This window comes from Sminthopsis crassicaudata, chromosome 6, assembly GCF_048593235.1.
Source record: "Sminthopsis crassicaudata isolate SCR6 chromosome 6, ASM4859323v1, whole genome shotgun sequence".
Lineage (NCBI taxonomy): Eukaryota > Metazoa > Chordata > Mammalia > Dasyuromorphia > Dasyuridae > Sminthopsis > Sminthopsis crassicaudata.
Window position 1 is genome coordinate 153,718,134 of NC_133622.1, and position 24,716 is coordinate 153,742,849.

At 35.1% G+C, this 24,716-nt stretch overlaps 1 protein-coding gene across 1 annotated transcript in view; it reads right to left on the reverse strand.

The window, feature by feature from the left end:
- Positions 1 to 20,544, reverse strand: part of ARHGAP24 (Rho GTPase activating protein 24) — a 102,652-nt gene extending 82,108 nt beyond the window's left edge. The window contains exons 1-2 of the mRNA XM_074272859.1: positions 19,960 to 20,544; positions 9,245 to 9,444 (exon numbers count right to left, since the gene is read on the reverse strand). Of these exons, the coding sequence (XP_074128960.1) occupies positions 9,245 to 9,421 (177 nt within the window). The 5' untranslated portion in view covers positions 9,422 to 9,444; positions 19,960 to 20,544. The remainder of the gene's footprint in view (positions 1 to 9,244; positions 9,445 to 19,959) is intronic.
- Between the last annotated feature and the right edge of the window lie 4,172 nt (positions 20,545 to 24,716).

The window sequence follows — 24,716 nt, forward strand, 5'->3', positions numbered from 1 at the left end:
AACCTGCCTCAGTTTCCTCAACTGCAAAAAGGGAACCATAAAAACACCTACATCATATGGTTATTGTAAAGTTCAAATGTGTATGTAAATATAAAAATATATGTAAACATATAAACATGTGTATTTATTTACAAAGCACCTAACATAGTGCCTAGACTATATGTTTCCTTCAGCCTAACTCCTTTCAATCCCAACATCTAATGCAGTTTTCTTTGAAGTACAATTCTTTTTTTTTTTATTTTAATAGTTTTTATTTACCAGATATATGCATGGGTAAATTTTGTAACATTGACAATTGCCAAACCTTTTGTTCTAATTTTTCTCCTCCTTCCCTCCCCACCAAATGGCAGAATGGAGGTACAGTTCTTAATAACATTGATCATTCACATTAGTCTCTCCTTGTTTAATGGCCACAGATAACTTTCTCACTAATTTCTCATGGGTTACTTGACACCTTATGGTAAGCAATTTCCATCTCTAAAGATTTCACCAGAAGCATGGAGGCCAATCTAGGCCCATCTTCCTCAACTAGATCATGCCATTTCAATCTTTCCTGACTAAAAGAATTGTTCTGGGCTGGGCCTAACTCAGGACAAATCTCTGTCAGTTTATGTTCAATATTGGACTAGAATGACACAATTATAATTCATTTAACAGTTAACAAAAGATTTTCTTAGCCAAAGTTGGGGAAGGACATTTAACAAGGGTGTACACTGAGGACATCCCTATCGATTCACTAAAGCAAAGCTCTCCTGACAATGAGTTGCCTATGATTATCTTGTATTTAAGAAACCAGAAAGAGATGTCAACAATCTAAGCCTTTAGTCTCCTGGGCCAATTTAGCATCAAGGATGGTTTCAATATAAATTAAGGAAAAATTAGCCTAACTTGCATGCATGGGGAAAGAAGTTATATTGTTCCCATCACTATGTGAGTCTATATTCTCAATGTCCAAGACAGAAGAGGAGGGAGAGAGATAGAGAAAGAAAGAAAGAGAGACAAAGAGAGACATAGAAACAGACACAGAGACATGGAGATACAGAGATAGAAACAGAGAGAGATAGAGACAGAAAGAGAGAGAATGACAGAATAAACAAAATATACTTCATAACTGGCAAAGGTGGCAAATAAAAATAATTACTATTGCAGGAGCTGCAGGAATATAGAATATAAACACACTTGCACACAATTAGCGAAGCTATATGTTAGTCCAGTCATTCTGGAAGACAATTTGGAATTATACTAAAAAAATTGCTAAAATTCCTATACCCTTTAATCCTGCCATCTCACATAAATATTAACCACATATTATGAAAAAGAAAAAAAAATCTTATAAGCACCAAATATCTATAGCAGCAGATTTTGTGGTAGTGAATACCTAAAAACAAAGTATATGCTAATTAATGGGGAGTGTGACTTTTAGATGCATATTAATAAAATGGAATATTTTCAGAAAAAAAAAAACAGAAAGAAATATATGAACTGATATTGGGTGAAGTGAAAACAGAATCAAGAAATGATATACCCAGTGAGTAAAACAAGATAAATGAAAATGTAAATGAGCAATATGTGTGTGACTAGCACAGTTGGTCTTGGAAAAAAGTGGAGACAATGCATCTTGCTCCCTCCAGGGCTGAAGTAGGTTATGGAGATGGTCTATATTACATATATTGATGGACAACAACAAGTTTTGTTGAACAGCTTCTTTATCATTTCTTTTAAAATCTTTGTGATAAAGAATGATAGAGGGAGGGAAGTGTGACAAACAGAATGCACTAACAAAACAAAGATACAATTTGAAAATAAGAATCAATACTATGAAAATAATGGAAAGAACAAGAATCTATTGCTTGAATAGCTAGAATAATTGTAATTCATATTCTAGTTATTTTGGTCAAGTTCTTTCATTTCATTCATTTCTTTCTTTTCTTTTTTTTTTCCCTGAGGCTGGGGTTAAGTGACTTGCCCAGGGTCATACAGTTAGGAAGTATTAAGTGTCTGAGACCAAATTTGAATTTGGGTCCTCCTGAATTCAAGGCTGGTGCTCTATCCACTGCGCCACCTAGCTGCCCCTCATTCACTTCTTTCACTTAAAATGAAGAACCAGTATTTGGTTTGTTGGCTAGTGTTTTCAAACTCTTTTAAAAGACAATCCAAGGTCTATTTATTAATGCTTCGATGCACCATCACTGTGAATATTACCTTCAGTGATGCAGATCAGTTACTCCACATCTCCTTATCCATCTACTCTTATCCATGACTTCCCATATATTTTCAGGCAGTTATCTGGTAGAATGGGTAGGAAGACAAGTTCAAATCTGGCCTCTGATGCTTATAGCTGTATGACCCTGGGCTAGTCATTTAATCTGCAAAATGGGGGTAATATCAGCACCTAGATTCCAGGGTTGTAATGAGGATAAAATAACATATTATTTTAAAGGTCTTAGCACACAGTGCATGACACACAGGAGACAATAAATACTTATTCCTCCTCTTCTACAAGAATTCACCCAAAGTGATGGTCTTCTTTTAAGACAGATGTTGTTAACTTTTTAGTGTTACAGGCCCTTTGAGATTTTAGTAAAACTCCTTTTCAAATAAAGTTTTTAAAATATATAAATATACAAAGGATGCCTGGCCATCTTACCTCTTTTTCTAATCATACATCACTTTGATGTTATTTTTGGTGATTCTGAAGTGCAATTCTTTGGTGATAATAAGCTGCAGCATACTTACGCCCACCATCCACCCCTCCATTGCCCTTTGGGTGACTAACCACTTTAATTCTTTGGAGACTTTGGAATTCCATGATTTGCAACTATACAACATCACCCAAAGAATAATATGGTAAATACATGGGCCTTTGTTTCAGGGAGACACTGGGGGTCATTCAAAGCACTGCAAAATTTCCCAAAGGCAATCTAGATTATCCTCCTTGTCCTGTTTGGTTTGGGTTCAATTTACCGTAGATCTCCATTATTTGTCTAAACAATATTAACTGATAGACCAACTCCACAGGATATACATCTCACTATGTAATAATGAGATATATTCTAGACCATAGGTATTATAAACAACAAACATTAATTAATCTCCAAAAGGGTGGCAAATATCTTTGATGGGTATTGGTCTCCCTATTTTATATTTCATTTGTTATTAACATCAAAAAGTCATAGATATAACAGAGTACGTTTCACAATTTTCAAGAAATCCTATAAGTTTTTTTATTATAGCTTTTTATTCACAGAACAATCCTATAGATTTTTAATAAGCATTGGAGACTGTCTGAAGGACAGCCTTTAAAGAGGCAATATATGCTAATGAATCAGATTTTTTTTAGGTAATAACAAAAAATTCGGTGGAATAATAAGTTTTGTGCATTTTTTGTCAGCTGTGTAGTTGTAAAGATTCACTCTTTCATGGACTATTTTTGGTAAAAGTTTACCCATTCCCTTCTCATCCTTTCATCAAGCATGCCTCCTATATATGCAAAGCAAATTCTCATTCTTTACACTGTATTTATCAGAAAGCAGACATGCGGGGCAGTAGTTACTGATATTTTCTTGATCATTTTTGAAATAAAAAATAAGATCTGTAATTTTCATGCATTTTGTATTCATTGTTATTTTAGATATTTTGGTAACTGATCCTTCAAAATTGTATTGCCTCCAATACAAAAGATTATGTATTCTTAATGTGGACTAGTTGCTCCTTCCATGTTTATTTTCTTTATTGCTATTTCTATTTCCTCATATGGCATTTTTGGGATTATAATGGCACAGTACAAATGCCTCTACTGTCACTGATGGAACTGATAGCTATAAAAATCTTTCAGGTATTTTGATAAATGAAACTTCAATTTTCTCCAAATGTTGTCTTCATCTCCTGGTACATATGACCCCTGTGTATTATTGGCTTAGTCCAGCAGTTTTCCTGGACTAAATGATGCCTCTACTTCATTAAAAAAAATTAAGAGTCCAAAATTGGTGGCTCCTCTATTGATGACAGAGAAAATATTTTCTTTTTTTTTAAAAGTCCTTTTTTAAAATAGTATTTTATTTTCCAAATACATGTAAAAATACTTTTCAACATTCATTTTTGTAAGACTTTGTGTTCCAAATTTTTCTGTCTTCCTCCCTGATGGTTACCCCCCTCCCCCAGACAGCAAACAATCTGATATAAGTTAAATATGTGCAATTCTTTTAAATGTATTTCCATATTTGTAACTTTGTGCAAGAATAATCAGACCAAAAAGGAAAAAAAAAACTATGAAAAACAAACAAGCCAAAAAAGGTGAAAACATTATGCTTTGATCCACATTCAGTCTCCATAGTTCTCTTTCTGAATGCAAATGGCAGAAAAAAATAATTTCTTTTCTTTCTTTCTTTTCTTTTCTTTTTTTCTTTTTTTTTTTTTTTTTGGAGGCAATTGAGGTTAAGTGACTTACTCAGGGTCACACAGCTAGAAAGTGTTAATTGTCTGAGGTCATATTTGAACTCAGGTCCTCCTGACTTCAGGACTGGTGCTCTATCCATGGTGCCACCTTGCTGCCCCGAGAAAATGATTTCTTTAAAAATATATAAATGTTTTCCGTGGTTCAATTGTTTGATACCTTTCTTATAATTTCATTTTCAAATGTTCTTCACTTTTGCTCCAATAGGCAAAAAGTTCAGTCAACAAAATGGAGACTGACAATAAATTAACTCAAATGGCAATAAATGACAATAAATGTATGCAATAATAATAAAAAGTATAAAAATTAATTAAACTGTATGTACAAAGTCAAATTTTAGTAACTATTTTGAAATTTGGTATAGACATGATTTGTAATAGACATGCATATGTATAAACACTGTTTAAAAATCTGACCTGGTAGGCACTCTGTGCACATTTTACATTTCACTGACAAACCATCTATCAAAAATTATGGGTGAGGAACTACATACAATTTTTCAAGTTGTAATAAAAGCAAGAAACTTTATTGAAAGTTGATTAATTACATTCTTGAAGCTACTATTCTATCTTTAGTAGGTGCCCCTAAATGCTCACTAAGTTTCCCTGACATATTCAACATCTTTTTGCAGCTAAGTAAAAATAAAAATTAGAAAAGTGTAATTTGCCACTGGGCTCCTTCAATATTTTGGTATTTGGTACAATATTTGGTACATTACCTGAAGCTGAAGAAACAATAACTGTGCTGAGCACTAATGAAAACAAGAATGAACTGAAACTTTTTTCCTCTTCAAATTGTATCTTATTACAGTTATCCCTTCTACATCATGACTACATCATGATTTTGATATATTGCAGGTCAGTATAAGAAATTAAATGGGTATTTGAAGGGGGAATTTTGCAAAAGGCACATATGACACAGAAAAACTTTAGAAACTCAGAAATGCATAAAATGTATGTATAGTATTAGATAATATAAACCCAAACTTTACAATAAGGTACTATTAAATTCAGATTTCTCTTGCATGAAGGGAGAGAAAAAATTTCACACATATTTTCTAGATTGTGGGGGTACCACATTGTAACATGCCCTCCTGGCAGTAGAAATTTAACATGCATTTAAGACAGTTTATGGATTGGCTTACAAATATTTTGCCTTTAGGTGTTTTTGCATTGAACTTGACTTTGCCCATTCCATTGGCATTTCTTATAATCCTACTAGTAAAGTCATTACTGCACAGACTATATCCCCAAGATCTTCTCTTCTAAACAAGAGAAGGGAATTTGGGGATATGCACAAGATGTGGCAATACATATATGTGATTGCTTGCAATTTTTAAATTTTGATTTTACATTTTAAAATTCTTTTGATTTTGGATTTTTAAGTTATTTTGATTTTACATCTCTAAAGTATTTTGATTTTACATTACTATTTTGATTTTATATTTTTAAGTTATTTTGGTTTTACATTGTTAATCTATTTCAGTTTTACACTTTTAAATTATTTTGGTTTTACATTTTTAAATTCTTTGCATTTTACCTTAGCAATGCACTTCGGGCATACACAGAAAGTGCAGCTAAGTGACAGACTGACTAACTTTTGTCTGACTTTTGTTCATCTTTTTGACAACAACTTTGTTTCCACTGTGATATGGAAAGGCCTGGATGGCATTTGGAAAGGCCCAAGCTAGGCCAGGGTTTGGGGCCCCAGGTACATTCCTTCCTAGGTGCAGCTCCAGCAGCAGAGGAGTTGATCCCCGCCAGAGACATTTGTAACCTGGGGATCCAAGAGAAGGACCAGACAACAGCCTAGAGGGACCAGCCAGATGTCAGCAGCCCTCCAGATGCTGATGGCAGCGATGCCCCTCCTGACCGTGACACCAGAGACAGCAGACAGTTCCAGTGTTACAGCTGAAATGGACTGTCTTGGGTGATATGCAATATAAAGACTGTAAATGGACAATGGGCCTGCTTGCTCCTCCCGTGGCTACTTGCCATATGGTGGCCTGGGAAGAGTCTTTTCCCTATGCTTTCTATTGAAGGACTATGCTTTTAAATTAGTGGGTGAAAAGTCCACACACCCACCTGCCATTGTTATTGAGACAGTGTTACTGGACATGACTTTGCTTATGTGCACCTGTGAAACTAGAATTGCTATAGGATTGTGAAAAGTGCAATAGAGAATTGTGAGAAACTAGAATTAGTCTAGAATTGTGATAAATGCTACTAGAATTGTGACAACCTATCTCACTGATATTTAATTATTAACTAGAATTGTGATAAATGTAACTAGAATTGTGACACCCTACCTCACTGATATTTAATTGTTAACTAGAATTGTGATGTTTTACCTTGTTGACTTCCCACCTCAGTGTTGACATCCTACCTCATTGGCATCCAACCTCTTTGGCTTATTATCTCGTTGAGTATGACTTTAATGAATGGGTTGAACACTTGGGCCACTGTTGAGCCTGGTTCTCATTGTCATACTTCTTTTTACTGATCTGCTGCTTTGTATCTCCTTGGGCATAACACTCTGTCATCTCATGGATCAAGTGTGAACTATAGCTGGTGCTAAAAGTTTAGCTTGATGAGATGTGCGGTTCCCGCAAAACAAGAGAAGGGAATTGTAAGGGCCCTTTAAATGGGCGGGCACAGCGCAACAGGAGATTTGAGTGGCCCAGAAGTAATCTCTGTGGATATAGGACTGCCCTTTGGGTGGGATCCTGACCATATTGAGATAGCTTCGTAATGGGTGACTCTCTCGCTGATTGGCTGTGTGTGTGACCTCACAGGCCCTTTATAAGCTCACTGCAGACAGCAGCCGCTCTCTTTAACCTGGCTCCTAACCTAGGTGGCCAAGCCAAGCTGATGGATAGCCCAGAGAGGTAAGGAGTTTGGTAGTGAACACGTGAGTCTTCAGACCAGGTGTTTACTAGGGAGCTGACAAGTCAGGGCATTATGTGAGTAAGTATAATAAAGGCTTTTAAGATTACACGTGGCTGTTCTTGAGTGCGCTACCAGTTATTAAGCTATAGATTCAAGAAATCGTGGCCAGAGACCTTTGAAGGCCTCAGAGGAGGCGAGCCGGGTAGAGTTGACACTGCAAAGGTCAGTGGTCAAAGGTACTCTGGTGGGCCTAGGACAGACTGGTAATAGTAACTGCCAGCAGGGCATGTTACACCACATCCCTAATCCCTCACAATGTGGGATAACTGTACTTTCTGTTCTTAACATATATCTATATGCTCTTGCCCTTTTCTAGTTTCATCATCTTCATCATGGACAGCATTTATATAATGCTTACTACATGCAAGGTGCCATCCTAGGTACTCTTATAACTTTTTTTATTTTATTTTAATTGATTCTCACAACAACCCTGAAAGACAGGTACTAATATTATTCCTCTTTTACAGATAAATAAACTGAGGCAAAGGGAAATTAAATGACTACTTCAAGATCACACAGTGTATGAAATTAATCAATAGTCTTACTATGTGTTATGTTAAGTACAGGGGATGCAACAAAAAGTTAAAACTAATCTCTTGCCCTCAAGTAACTTACATTGTAATTGAGAGGCAGTGATTAACAAATATCCAATATGCACACATATGTGTGTATACGTGACCTATATGTGTATGTGTGTGTAAATACATGCACACATATACATACATATACATATACATTGGATATATGATGGTATCTTCAAGAGGAAGGCATCAGCCATTGGAAGGATGAGGAAAGAGGTTCTACAAAATAAAGCATTTTATCTGAGTCTTGAAAAAAGCTAGAGATCCTAAAAGAAGATGAAGGAGAAGAGCATTATAGCCATGAGGGAACAGAGACAGGAGATGGAGTATTTCCTGATTCTGCATAAGTAGTGCAAAGTAAGTCAGTTGACATCAGGAGGTTGACTTGCAAGTAAACTGAATTTAAGTCAGAGTTCTGTGAAATCATCAGCCTTCCTCTCTCCTCCAGAGCCATCAGATTTCAAAGGCAAAACAGTTTAGGAAGACTAGCGATGGACTCCTACGTAAGCCAGTATTATTAGACTAAAGTGTACATGAAAGGAGTGATGTGGAATAAGACCAGAAAGACAGGAAAAGATGAAGTGATGGAGAGGTTTAAATGTTAAGCAGAAGAGTTCATATTTTATCTTGGAGGTAATGGGATTCTGCTGGAGTTTATGGAATCAGTGGTAATATGGTCAGGATTGTTCTTTAGGCACATAATTCTGGTGGCTATGGAGAAGATGGACTAGAATGGGAAAATATTCCAAGCAAGAATATTATTTAGATATTGCACTAATTCAAGAAAGAGAGGATGAAAACCAAAATCAATTTGATTGTTGTATGAGTGGAGAGAATGGGATGTATATGAGATGTTGTGAGATAGACACAAAAAAGATTTGGCAGTGCACTGAATATGTAGCATGAGGGAGACTGGGGAATCAAGAATGACCCTGAAGATCTGAACCTGAAGGCCTAGAAATACAGTAACAGTCTTGCCAGTGATGGGAAAATTTGCAAAAAGAAGAGTTTGGGGAAAAATAAAATAATTTCTGTTTTGTTCCTGTCAAGTTTGAGGTTCCTGTGAGACTTAAGGTTCTAAAGGAGACTTGGAGATGTGATATTGAAACTCAGATATATGGATTCCAGAATTATTTGCAGAGAGTTAGTTATTAAATCCAGGGGAGCCGGTCTTCAAATAAGATAATATAGAGAAAAAGGCAAAAAGGGCCCAAGACAAAGTTCTGGGGTACATCTCTTCTACATTTCCCCTTTTTACTTACCAATAGTTTTGTTTCATCTTTATCCTTGAAGTAGCAGAGTTGGTCCCCCTTGAGCACAAACCAGCATGTGTGCCAAGTCTTGGAAAATCCTCCTTGTTTTCTTAGCCACCCACACTTGGGGGTAGTATACCACTCTTGGCTTTGTTGGGGACTCTCTGGGGAGCCATTCTTCTCCATGGTCCTCCAATGGATAGGATGTCCTATTTAGTATAAAAAAAGGGGGGGGAATGATGAGATGCTTTTCTGGTTTTTTCTCTACCTAAAAATAACCCATTACATTCTAGAAGGTTCAGAGGAAAAAAAAATACAAAACCCCCAGAAAAGTATGACATGCAGATTCCTTTTTAGGTCTTAGTTTTTAAGTCGTCCATTGATTCTTAACTTATCACTCTTTGATCTATTTTCCAGATAATTATTTCATCTGAAATACATATATTTTTCTTCTATTTTTCAGTCTTCTATACCATTTTTTATGTCTTATGTTTTGTGAAGTTTTTAATTTATGTTTGGTCCGTTCCAATTTTCATAGAATCTTTTACTTAAGTAAATATTCTATGGTGATTTCAATGAAATATTACACAAATTTTTTTTCCCAAATTATGACCTATGCTCACCTGGCAGGAAAGGGAGTTAGGGAAGGGAGGATGAAGGGGAAAAGTGAAGGTAGAGATGGTAGTGAAGATGAGGCATTAGCAGATACAAAGCGGCAACCAAAAGTATTGGATATTTTTGAATATAACTCCCACATAAATACTTAGAATTTTTTCCAATGGTAAAAAGTTCACTCAACCAAACAGATTAACAACAAATTAATTCCAGTGTAGGAATAAATTCCAGCATAGGAATCATTAACATTTTTGTATTTGATTTACCAATCTATTAATTCTTTCCAAAATTTTCCTTCCCAGTTCTTATTTATCTTCCAATTCTTTATATCCTCGTTTCATTAACTACATCATTTTAACTTAAGTTAAGCTTAAACACTTGTTTCATTTCTCCTGGAAATTGTAAATGATCTTAAGGCCAACTTGTATTTTTTAAAATGATATTTTATTTATAGGTATTTGCAGTTATTATTCTCTTTTGAGTTTGCATCTTGAATATCTCTGACATTATAATGGAGTTTTATAATTTTTTGATTTATCTTATTTTCCAGATTGTAATGGCCTTATATGATTCCAGCCCTTTCTATCTGATGTTCTGATATGGTTTTTGGGGGGAAGAGTGATATGATAAGTCAGGGAGTGAGGATGAGATGGGGAAGTGGTTGGCAAGGAATGAGTTTGAGGTCCCTTCTCCAGAAAAAAATTATTTTGTCAGCTGAATGACAATTACTTTATATCATGATATATATTGCTTCCCCATTCTCCAATTGATAAATTGTCAAAGGATATGTACAATTTTCAGATGATGAAATTGAAACTATTTCCACTCATATGAAAGAGTGTTCCAAATCACTACTGATCACAGAAATGCAAATTAAGACAACTCTGAGATATCATGACACACCTGTCAGATTGGCTAAGATAATAGGAACAAATAATGATGAATGTTGGAGGGGATGTGGGAAAACCGGGACACTGATGCATTGTTGGTGGAGTTGTGAAAGAATCAAACCATTCTGTAGAGCAATCTGGAATTATGCCCAAAAAGTTATCAAAATGTGCATACCCTTTGATCCAGTAGTGCTACTGCTGGGCTTATATCCTAAGGAAATACTAAAGAAGGGAAAGGGACCTGTATGTGCCAAAATGTTTGTGGCAACCCTTTTTGTAGTGGCTAGAAACTGGAAAATGAATGGATGTCCATCAATTGGAGAATGGTTGGGTAAATTATGGTATATGAATGTTATGGAATATTATTGTTCTGTAAGAAATGACCAACAAGATGAATACAGAGAGGCTTGGAGAGACTTACATCAACTTATGCTGAGTGAAATGAGCAGAACCAGGAGATCATTATACACTTCAACAACAATACTATATGAGGATGTATTCTGATGGAAGTGGATATCTTCAACATAGAGAAGAGCTAATCTAATTCCAATTGATCAATGATGGACAGAATCAGCTACACCCAGAGAAGGAACACTGGGAAATGAGTGTAAACTTAGCATTTTTTTTGGTTTTTCTCCCCAAGTTATTTTTACCTTCCGAATCCAATTCTTTCTTTGCAACAACAACAACAACAAAATTCGGTTCTGCACATATATATTGTACCTAGGATATACTATAAGATATTTAATATGTATGGGAATGCCTGCCATCTAGGGGAGGGGGTGGAGGGAAGGAGGAGAAAAATTCAGAACAGAAGGGAGTACAAGGGATAATGTTGTAAAAAAATTACCTATGCATATGTACTGTCAAAAAATGTTATCATTATAAAATTAATAAAAAAAATATATTGCTTCCTATTCTCACATAATCTTCCAACAGATTTATTATGGTCTATGATTTTTTTCTTTTTTCTTGTTTTCTTTTAATTTGTAAATAGTATTTTATTTTTCCAATTACATGTAAAGATAGTTTTTAATGTTCATTTTCTTATAAGATTTTGAGCTCCATTTTTTTCTCCTCCCCCTTCCCTTCACTCTTTTCCTAGAGAGCAAACACTCTGATAAAAGTTATACACTTGAATTCTTGTTACATATATTTCCACATTAGTCATGTTGTGAAAGAAGAATCTGAACAAAAGGAAAAAGAAAAACAAAATGAAATTAGTATGCTTCGATCTGCATTCAGACTCCATAGTTCTTTCCTTTGATATAGATAGCATTTTCCATCATAAGTATTTTGGAACCAGCCATCTTAGATCATTGTATTGGTGAGAAGAGCTAAGTCTATCAAAATTGATCATTGCACAATGTTGCTGTTACTAAGAACAATGTTCTCCTGATTCTATTTATTTCACTCAGCATCAGTTCATATTAGTCTTTCCAGGTTTTTCTGAAATCTGCCTGTTCATCATTTCTCATAGCATAATGGTATTCCATTACATTCACAGACCACAATTTGTTTAGCCATTCCCAATTGATTGCCATTCCCTCAATTTCCAATTCTTTGCCACCACCGAAAGAGCTGCTAGAAATATTTTTATACACGTAAATCCTTTTCTCTTGTTTTGTGATCTCTCTGGGATACAAATCTAGTAGTGGCATTATAATAGACCATATTATATAATAGACCAAAGTTCCAGGACTATTAAAGCTATTTAATTAAAACCTTATATTATGAAGAACTTCCTACTAACAAGTCGAATCTTAACTAGTAATAAAAGGCAGTATGTCTGCATTTATTTTCATGTAATTTAAGCAAAGGTCACAGTGACTAAGACATTGTACATTTGCTCCATATACTTGTTAAGGCTTATAAAAAATCACTACAAATTACCAGTCAACTTGGAGAACCAAAAATTCTTGCCCTATGGGTCTTGACTTTAGGGACAATCATGCATGAATGCAATAGCATGACTAACTTGCCCAATGAAGTCTCAGTAGCTTTATCATTCTACCACTGCTAAATGTTATTATGTTACACAGAATTGCTTCTGTGAAAATCATACAATGCTTAACCAAGCTTTAAACTACTCAAATGTTACTGAACTGAAAAGTATAATTCTATATAAACAATGACTATCACTTCTTAAGAAATTAGTTAAAGCTTAATAGTTCAGTTGTAAGTTAGATATAGAAATAGGAAGATTTCTATAGCTTTAAAAACGGCAAAAATTTTTATTAACTTTTTTCTTTCTTACATCACTTCCCAATGACACTCTCTTTCCTGTTGTCCACTCCCCCACTTCCCAATAAAATCCTCTTTTTTTAAACAAAGAAGTACAGTAATAAGTCAAATGACTTATTGACTGAATTTATGTGTGACTAATTTTAAAGTTGTAGTCCAACACCTCCCATATGAAAAAAAGAAAGGCATGTTTGTTAAAGAACCCCAACTGGGCCCTTACTAGTGTAAAAAAATCCTTTTTTATACATCCCTAATTATCTCACTTCTGCTCTTACTACAGGGACTCTTCAAAATCTTTACAACTCTTTTCAAACTTCCCATGTTCTCCTTCTCTTCATGCTCTCAAGTAAGAATCTTTCCTAATAGCTTAATGAAAATATTGAAATCATTCATCCCTTCTTCTTATCTCACATTACCCAGGTTCCTTCTACCAGTTTCTTCACCTTCACCTCTGTCTCAGTAAGGTAGCCTTTCTCCTTGCCAAAGTCCAACTTTCTAAATGTGTGTCATTCTATTTTATTCCATCTTGTCCAGAACTGCCCCTCTACTATTTTCATTCCCTCACTTAATTTCGATCTCCCTCTGTTGATTGGTAATTTCCCTACTGCCTAAAAATAAACTAGTATCCCTTACCCTCCACTTGATCCATCCCTACTCTCAACCCTCCTGTGATTCATCCCCATAACTATTTTCCCATCTCTTTCCTAAACTCCTTAAAGAAGTCTTTTTATTTCCTCTCACTCTCTTTTAAACTCCATGGTCTAACTCCTGAATTCATTACCGACTGAAAATGCTAACTCCAAAATTACCACTAATCTCTTAACTGCCAAATTCTCATCTTTTACCTCTCTGCAGCCTTCAGCAGCATTAAACACTTTCCTCTACCTGATACTCTTCTGACTAAACACCGTCCTAACTGCTCCTTCTCAGCTTCCTTTAAAGCATCTTCATCTAGATCACATCTGCAGGTATCCCACAGTTCTCTGTCTTAAGTCCTCTTCTCTTGTCCATCTATATTGTTTCACTTTCTTTTGTAATCTTTTAAAAAGAGGGCTTGGAAACCCATTGAATATATAGCATTTATCTTTTCTTTTATATTTAGGATTCTATTTATCTGTTTGTGATCTGAGTTTTCATTAAGTTGTATTTTGCTTGACATTGATTTTTCTCTTTATATTCCATCATCCCTCACTTTCTGACTCTTTATGCTTTGTTTGTGGACATACCCCCACTGCTGTATAATACAGTTGTTTTAATCTCCTCCTACAATGAGGGCTTAATTAGTCTTTACTAATTAAAGTAAATTAGTACTTCACTGGTCTCTGTGATTAGAAAACCTCTAGGATGACCAGATTGGGCTTAACTGGAATACATCTTTTTCTTCATATTTCATGCAATCATACACAAGCATTTGCTGTTTCCCTAATTTCTTTCCTCCTTTCCTACTATGATTTGATTAAAGCAGCATTTGATCTCTTTTATCTGACTGGGGAGCAGTTGTCAGGAGGTTCCATGGAGAATCTCTGAAACTAGGGGTCCCCTTCCTAAAGGTCTTCCATGCAGCAGTGAGCACTCTTCTCCCACAAATCCCCTTCAAGTGTTTGGGTAAAATCAATCATTGCCATAAAGGGTTGGAAGCAGATGAAGTGAAAGAGTTTCTACAACAGGTTTTCCCAATATAAGTTCTGTTCATCTCTGCAGGATGGTGTATGACCTTTTATTCACACGTGCATGGGAGGTGGTGGGGTAGAGATGTTGAGTTAATACTTTAAGTATTTGAATTTTCTTGTTCCTAGGGATTTTAACTTGTTGAGGGTACCTCTTTTTGTTCTGTGAACTCACCTATAATTGCGTTCTGGACCCCTCCAGAGCTCAGAGAATTATCATTGTTGGTAGGAAGTTGTAGGTAGGAAGTTGTAGTTGGTAGTTGGTAGGAAGAAAAAAGAATGAGCTTCTTTTATACGGATGCTCAGTAGCTATTCTGAAGGCTTTTTCTTCACTATGAAATGGGTGAAGAAAGAAAGTCATGAAATTGACTCAGTATGAAAATAGACTTCCTAATAATTAGAAATGTCCAAAAGTGGAACAGGCAACCTTAGGAGATAGGGAGTTATTCATTGGAAATCTTAAAGCAGAGGTTGGATGGCCAGTAGTTAGGAAAGTTTTGAAGAAGAAATTTGAAGAAATTGCTTCTCAGCTGTTGATTGGACTAGGGTGCTTCCATCCAACTCTGAGATGGAATATACCCTGTAATTCTTAATTCTTTTGTTATAATAGTTTGCACAAAGCCAAAACGTATTGTTGTTGTTATTTAGTTTTATATGACTTTTCATGAATCCATTTTCTTAACAGCCTTAAATCCCTATGAAAACGAATTCTGAAGGGGAACTTGTTTTCTCTTTTATCATTAGAATGTTAGCACCACATTATCATACTATTTCTTATAATTGCTCAAATAAATTTATTATTCTGGATTTCTCTGGACTCTTGTGTGTGTATTTCAAAGTTTCTACTCGACTCTGGTCTTTTCATCAGAAGTACTTGAAAGCTATGTCTTTAAAATCCATTTTCCTCCCTTTAGAATTATATGCATTTTGCAGGTAAGTTATTCTTGGTTACATTGTTTTGACTCATAGAATATTGTACTCCAACATCTCCTATCATTTATAGTAAAAGCTCCCAGGTTTTTTGTCCATTCTATATTATTTCCTTCAACTGAAGTGGTGCTGCTAACTGAATAAACAATATAAGAAAGATAGAAAAACCACAATTTATAGTCATAGTAGTGAAAGGGATACTCAACCATAAAATAGATTACATAAGCAGAAAGAAAAATACAACAATTTGGGTTTTTTTTTTATAAGAAACACACCTAAAAAAATAAAGATTCATACAAAATTACACCAAGAGGCTACAAAATAATTTCTTAAGCCACAGAAAATCAGGACCTTAGAATGAAATAGTAAAACTAGGCATAATTAAAACTTTATAATATTCTTAAAGGCACTAAAACAGTAAAATAATATCAATATTTGATATATATGCACTGAGTTTCATAGTACCTAAGTACTTAAAAAATAAATTGATCAAATTGCAGGGAGAAATAGAATATTAATTATAGTTGATTATTCTTTTAGAAGAAGACTGATTACAAAAAAGAAAGAAGTTAAGGATTTGAAGAGAATTTCAGAGAATTTATATATGATTAATCTTTTGTAGATACTGAATGAGATAGAAAGGAACATGTATATATCCTAGCTGTGCATGATTATTTACAAAATTGACTACATGGTGATTTGCCCAGGGTCACACAGCTAGGAAATGTTAAGTTTCTGAGGCCACATTTGAACTCAGGTCCTCCTGACTTCAGGGCTGGTACTCTATCCACTGTGCCACCTAGCTGCCCCAAGAAGAAGTTTTTAGAGGAAGAAATATTATTCATCAATAGGCATTTGGAAAAAAAATGCTTTAAATCACTAATAATTAGAAAAATGCAAAAACTAAAACTACTCTAAAATGCCACTTCATATCCATCAGATTGCCAAAAGAGGCAAAAAGAAAAGAAAAAAAAAAAGGAAAATAAGAAATGTTGAAGTAGTTGTAAAAAAATTAGGTATATCAATCAGTCATGCTGGAAAGCAATTTGGAAATATGCACCCAAAATTATTAAAAAATTGACTCGGATAATATGAGTAGATTTATAGATCAAAGAAAAAGGAAAAGGATCCAGATTTACAAAAATGTTTAAAACACATCTCTTTGTGATAGCAAAGAATTGGAAACTGAGGGGGTGCCCAACAGTTGGAAAATAGCCTAAATAAATTACCACAGAAGAATGTGATGGAATACTATTGTGCTGTAAGAAATGATGAATAGTATGGTTTTAGAAAAACCTGGGAAGATTTATATGAACTGATTCAAAGTAAAGTGAACAAAATTAGGAAATAATTTATACAAGAAAAAGCAAGATTGTAAAGACTTCAGAACTATGACCAACTATGATTCCAAAGAACTCATAAGAAAACATGCTATCTAACTCTAGAACTTTTTTTGGACATGGATAATAATATGGAGTTTATTTTGCATGACCATACATATTTGTATGAGTTTTGTTTTTTTCTTGCCATCTAAATGGGTTAAGGAAGAGGAGTTGGGAGAGAATGTAGAACTGAAAATTTAAAAATTGAATTTAAAAAGATAATCAAGGCATCATGTGTTTATTTCCAATCCTGCAAAAACACATTTTCCATGATCTTGCAAAAAATAACTACAAATAGTTTAGTTATTACATCCATCAGCTCCTTTTATTCCTAAAGATGTAGTGATTGGGACCAGATGTCTGAAATTCATGAAAAAGCATGAAAGATGCTCTCTTATTTCCTTTTTATCTTTAGTGTAAATTCATTAAGTCTTTTTATTCCATCTTTTCTACCTCAAAGATCATCCTCCTTGGCAGAGAAAGCAGAAATCAAAGAACTGCTGTCTGACACCATTGTACCACCCACACCAAACAGCAGTTCTCTTCTTTGACCCTCATGCCTTTCTCAGTGTAACTTTAGAAATAGTAACACCTTTAAAATTATTCTTATCTTTCTTATCAGCATTAGTTTTACCATGCCTTATAAGTCTCTGACACATTTTTGCGTCCATCTTCCCTGTTAAAAGTTCAAATTCTTTGTTGTATTTAATTTATACCCACATCCATTGGTTTAGGCAACCCTCCCTTTTCTTCCTCATCTGAAATACTTTCTTTGGTATTTCATTTATAGAGGGTTCCCATAACTTTTGAGACGAAAAGACCCTGTGGAGTTTAAGACACATAACTCAACACATTCTCCCATCTAACCTATTGGAACAAAAAAATGTATAAGACCCTGAATTATACTCTTTGGTTGGGGTGACCTCAGAGCTTTTGACTTCCCCTATAGAACTTTTTGTTCATAGAAATCTTTTCCTAAATGCTTTGAAATCTATTTCCCCAGATTATTGGATGATGAGAAGAATATTTCCAGTCTTCTCCTTTATCACAAACCTTAAGATTCCAATTAGAGTTTTTGCAATCACATTTATTTCTACTTTGGTGTTTTTCAGCTTTGTATTTCAAAGTTTTAATAAGATTTCCCTTTTTAAACTTGGTTAAGATGTATGGGACTGCCTGCCATCTAGGGGAGGGGGTGGAAAGAAGGAGGGGAAAATTTGGAACAGAAGTGAGAGCAAGGGATAATGTTGTAAAAAAATTACCCATGCATATGTACTGTCAAAAAAAAGTTATAATTATAAGATTAATTTTTAAAAAGTAAAAAAAATAAACTTGGTTAAGGTCACTTAATTCTTTACAAATAATTTTTAAAAGCCACCTCAAACTAAGATTACAAGTGAAAATGTTTTATCAATTATATCTCAATTTAAATGGCATTATTCTAAATAAGCACCACCAATCCTTACTGGATCTAATGCCTTAAATAAATTTGGAATTAACACCAATATCTATGACTAAGAACTATTCTCTAATAAAGTGCTCAGAAGATATGAACAGCTCTCAAAAGAATTATCAGTTGTTAATAACAATGAATGACTATTCCAAATCACTAATAAAAAAAGAAATTCCATCAAGCAACTCTAAGGTTTGCCCTCACCTCAACTAAATGGAAAAGAACAAAATATAGAAATGGTCAGTTTTGGAGGAGCCATAGGAAGATAGGTAATTGTTGATGAAGTCATCCTGGAAAGTTAAAATCTATTCATTATGGAAAACAAATTGGAATTAGGCTCTAAAAAAATGACTACAATCACACTACTTTTGACACAAATTTCATTGCTAATTATATACCCCAAAGAGGTAAAAACAAAAATTCATGTAAATAAAAATACTAGTAGCAGTATTTTTGTGGTAGTGAAGAATGGAAAACCAAGTAAATGTTCATGGACTGAGGAATAAGTAAAGAATTTGTGTTATGTAAATGTATGCAATAGAAGTATACTTGGGGGGAAAAAAAACCCAACTATGAAGACTTCAGAGAAAGAGAAAACAAATAGTGAGCAGAATCAGAAGAACAAAATACACAAAGACTACAACAAAGTAAATGGAAAAACAACATGAAATTGAATGCTCTGTAATTTTAGTGACCAGAATTGCCACCAGTTGAGAAAAAAAAAAAGTACTTCTCCCCTTTCCTTGAAGATGATTAACTATGGGAGTAGAATATTCTATACACTGTTAAACATTAGTTTTTGTTCATTTTTTTGATTTTTCACTTTAAAAATTTGTTACAAGGGATGGCTTAGTGGGTAGCAGTGGGGGAGGAATATATTTAGAATTGAATGTGATGTAAAAACAAAAAAGAATCTGTGGAAAAAAATGAAAGAAAATAAGTATGCATTCCAAAAGACAGATCATATTCTTAACTTCTGATGGAATATGAAAACACAGTACTTTTAAAGACTCCATACAACATAATAATAATATCGACTTCTCTTTTTTAGACACTTGAAAAATTACTTTCAGATATCCTGAAAGTATATGTCAGTCTATTAGAGATGAGGAAAAAATTATTTACCACTGTCCAGAACAGACATTTAAAAAAACCTTTCCACAAAAATCTTTTGGATAATCTTAAAATTCACCAGATACCTTAATTCCTTAATAAAAATTCTTATTATAAGTTTCACCCCATGTATCCATTATCTTGGAAAATATTACCCTGGACATGGGACATTTTGATGAACATACCTCTATTTTCTGAAACCAGTAATACACACCAGCTCCTCGTGCTATTTTTATCCCTATAAATTGACAAGGAACGTGGTTTCAAAGTTTGGGAATGATTTTTAAAGAGTCTAGCAGAAGGGACTTCCTGTTAGTCCTCCCCTTCCCCGGCAGGATCATGGATTATGATCCAAGAGAATGTCTGCCTGATCCACAGATTTTTTTTCCTCCCTGTCCCCCCGCACAGACACAATTCCGGGTCCACATACCCTGCTTCCAAGTGCCGCGTCGCTACAGATCAAGTGGAAAGAAACGAAGTCCTTTTAATTCCCACAAGAGGAAGAAATCTTCATCCCATGAACTTGGTCACCGCATACCAGCCATTTCCCCAAAGAAACCCAAAACAGCTGTCACGGCAGTGAGCAATTGTGTTGGGCCCCCGTTGGCCCCCCGTTCCTGCACTTTCCCCCTTTCTCTTCTTTCTCGTTTCAGCCCAATCATCCACAACAAAGTCCGAGCCGCTTCAACCCAGACGCTCAGCGCCCGGCGCTTGTAGCTGAGAAATCGTAGCAATTATGCGAGGAATTGTCCAAGAAGTTAAAAAGAGTGATTGTGTGTGAATGAGTAAATATACAGTATGAGACACTGGAACAACTGAGCAGGGCCAGTGCTCAAACAGTCTCAGGTTTCAGATTTCATTTGGCAACTGGCGGCTTCCCCACACACCCTCAACGGCTGACCGTGGCGCTCCGGAGGATCCATTCCTCCGCGAAATAGCTTACTAGTCAGCTCTGCCGAAAACCCAGCGACACTGCCCCGTCAGCTGACCTTGGCTGCTGGATAGTTAACTGTTAAAGTGCCCCTCCGCGCAGCATCCCACCTGCGCTGCACGCTGCCCCTGCCGACTAGCGGCTCCCGACTGCTTCCCATCGCGCCTGCAGACGTCCTCACTCCCAGCTCGACGCAATCGTCAATTTCTTCCAAGCAATTGACAATTCCTCTCCACTCTACCAGGAGCAGGAGAGATTACGGAAGAGCGCATAGGAAACCATGTAGCGATTTCAAGTCTATGAATGTGATGGGGGGGGGGGGGGGGGGCGGGGGCGGAGTTTTTATTCATACTAACCTCACTGAAATTGAGCATTTCTATTAATTATGAATGTTAACTACAAAACCTTATTTGGAGACGGTGTCCACTAGATTGCCAGTGGCATCCACGACATACAACAAAGGTTAAAAACCCTTGGTCTAGATGACTTTATTTATTCAATCTTAGCTTCCCAGATATTATTTCAAAAAACTTTTATGCCTAGAGAGTTAAAATAAGTAGCTTGCTTCAATATATTGTTCAAATATTCAAATAATTGGAAATTTCAAAATATGATAATTATTCCCTTTAGAGGCCTGACCAACTCGGAGATTTATGTGCAATAAAAAGGGTCATAAAAGTCACTAAAAGTAATATGTAATTTTTTTAAAACTCGTATGTCTCCAGGGATTATTGCCTGATCACATTGCAAGAAACACAGAGACATTTAGAATTACTGTAGGAGGCTTCCAGGGCACAATTAGCACAGGTAGGTGAATGAAGAGCAAATGAGAGAATCTTTACAAAATAGTTGCAAATCTTGGAATCCTATTCCATGCTAGCTATTTTTAGCAATGGATTCAAAGTCTTCTTTCATCTCCTTTTTTATTTTTGATCTGAGACTACAATTTTATCTCTATGGGGAGCTCTCTCCTTCAATACTTCTTTCCTTGTCCTAGTTTCCTGCTTTTCTTCCTCTCCCTTCAATAGCATTTTATTTTGTCAAATACATGTAAAGATAGTTTTCCTTTATTTATTTATTTATTTGTTTTTTGAGCTAGGAAGTGCTAAATGTCTAAGGCCAAATTTGAACTCAGGTCCTCCTGACTTTAGGGCTGGTGCTCTGTCCACTGCACCACCTAGCTGCCCCAGAGATAGTTTTCAACATTCATTTTTATAAGATTTTGTATTCCAAATTTCCCCCTTTCCTTCCCTTCTTTCTCTCCTCTCCAAGAAAAAACTCAACTTGATATAGATTATTCAGGTACAGACCTTTTAAACATAATTCCATATTTGTCACATTATGCAAGAAAAATCAGAACAAAAGTGAAAAAAACCACAAGAAATAAAAATAAAGGAAACAAACAACAATGAACAAAAAAGGTGAAAATATTATGCTTCCATCTATATTCATTCTCTATGGTTTTCTCTTTGCATTTGGATGGCATTTTCCATTCCAAGTCCATTAGAATTGTTATTAGTCCTTTTTTTGTTACCTGTAGCTTTAGTTACCTGAGACAGAGAAAGTGATTTGTCCAAGTTCACACAACTCGGGTTTTCCTAAGGACTCTATTCATCCACATGAGTAATTTAATCTGTTTCTATGTCACTGTGCAAAGCTCCAGCCAAACTATGTATGGTTATACTTCTAAAAGAAATAAAAGCAAACCAATATTTCAATGACCCATTTTAGAATCCAGCAAATCTAATTTCTAGTTCGAAACTCCTAGAGAACAAGATAGGGAGAAGTAGGACCAAGAGTAACCTTCAAACTGAAAGCTCTGTAGTTCTGAAGAATTACTGGTAATTTCTTTTAAGATCACATTCTTAGTACCACTGCCTTTCCCCTTCCCATTGCCATTATGAGGTCTCCCCCACTGGGTCCATCCTCAATTTGATATATTACTGGTTGGTCTTTTGAAGGTTATTACAGTATGTGGAAAAAGAGTATCATCAATTCCTACATCACAGAAGCTGGAAAAAGCCCCAGAGTTGTCAACCTTTCTCATGTGAGAAGCTGAGAAACCGGGAGATGAAGAGATTTAGCCAAGATCATGGGAATTACAAAATATGATCTGGTAAATAAAATTGCTTCTTTCCTTGGAGAAAGTGGGAACTACATGTCAGAGGAAGTTGTTATATTCTTGCATTCCCCTTAGTGCTAGTGATTTGGTGTGACATCCCTAAGATGCTAGACACAAGCAACTAAGTTATACAGGATATAGAGCTCCAGGGTTGGAGTCAGGAAGACTGAATTTAAATTCTGCCTCAAACACTCAAAAACTGTGTGACCCTAGGTAAACAACTCTATAAACTTTCCCTTTGTAATGTCTATGCCATTGGAAGGGACCAGAAGGAGCAAGGAACAGTCCATTTTAAATTGTTTTTTATTTCTTTAAGGGGTTCTTTGTAGTTGAGTTTATTTGCATATTTCCTGTGCTTTGGTACATCAATCTTCACATACTTTCTGCATCTTGTAGTAATTTCCAATGCAATTTCCCTTTTCACGCTTGCCTCTTGCATTCTGTTATTGCACCAAAATGCTATTGACTTAGAAGAGTTTATTCTGCAGCCTGCAACTTGGCTGAGCTGATTGTCTCAATGAACATCAGTGCTGATTCTCTAGGATTTTCTAAATAATCCATCAGCAAATATAGTTTTATCTCTTTACTTAACTTCATACCTTTAATTTCTTTCTCTTCTGTTATTGCTATTCCTACTTAATATAGCTATTGCTATATTAAAGAAAAGTGAATATTATTGGGTTTTTGTTTTTCAGCTATTTAAGGTGAATCTGACTTTTTCTGGCCCCACTTGGGGGTTTCTTGGCAGAGATGTTGGAGTGGTTTGCCATTTCCTTCTCCAGTTTTCCTTCTTCATTTGTTCATATGTTCATTTGGAACACAAAATCTCAACAAAAAAAATGAATGTTGAAAACTATCTTTACATGTATTTGGCAAAATAAAATGCTATTGAAGGGGGAGGAAGAAAAGCAGGAAACTAGGGCAAAGAAAGAAGTATTTCTTTCTTCATTTTACAGATGAGGAAACTGAGGCAAACAGGAGTAAGTGACTTGCTCGGGGTCTAATAAGTGTCTAAGGCCAGATTAGAATTCAAGTCATCCTGCCTTCAGGCTTGGCATTCTATCACTGTGCCATCTAGCTGTCCATAATAAATCCTTGCTTTACTCCTGTATTTTCAAGTTTAATACCCATGGCATATGATGCTTATTTTTGGTTTCTGATACTTGTGATTTTTTTAAAAAAAAAAGTCTTATTGTTAGCTCTATCATTTCCAGAAATATACCAAATAACAACAGCGGGCATCCTTGCCTGTACTTTGTAGGGTTTTTTGATTTGTTTTTATTTTTTGCAAAATGAGTGTTGTTTTGTCAAAAACTCTTTTTTTGCATTCATTCAAATAATCGTGTGGTTTGCGATGTTTTGTTTTTAATATGATTAATAATGGTGATTAGTTTCCTATTTTAAAAAATAATATTTTTGAGGTGGAGATAAAGAAAAATCAAGGGAAATCAGAATGAGTGATCAATACATGGAAAAAGTTGAAAATATGTACAATGTTCAACACTTGTTGAATTCCACCCACTTGAAAGGAATGTAATGGGAGTGCCTTCTCATTTCTTCTTTCAACCCATGCTTCTTGTTTATATTTTTCAATATTCACTTTTGTTTTGTTATGCAGTTATTCTTTCTATTTATATTATATTGATTGTGTATATTGTTTACTGGTCTCTGCTTACTTCACTCAGTACCAGTTCAATGTAGATCTTCTCATGCTTCTCTGTATTCATCTCTTCCATGCCATGAATATATGGAATACAATATTCCATTATATTCATGTACCAATGTTTGTTTAGCCATTCCACAATCAATAGGCATCTGCTTTATTTCCATTTTTTTGGCTATCATCAAAAAATCCTGCTATATGTATTTTGATATATATAGAGAGATTTTCTTATTACTATTGGCCTTGGAATATAGGCCCAATATTAGAATTTCTAGGTAAAAGGGTGTAAGGCATTTTAGTCACTTGATTTGCATATCTCAAATTGCTTTCCAAAATGGTTATATTTATCTACAGCTCTACCAACAATGAGCCAGTGTGCCCTGTCTTATTAAATTATTATTGTGCTATGTTTAATTTTTATTCAAGAAAGGTGTCAGATGACTAATTACAACCTAGATTCTTGGACTCTAT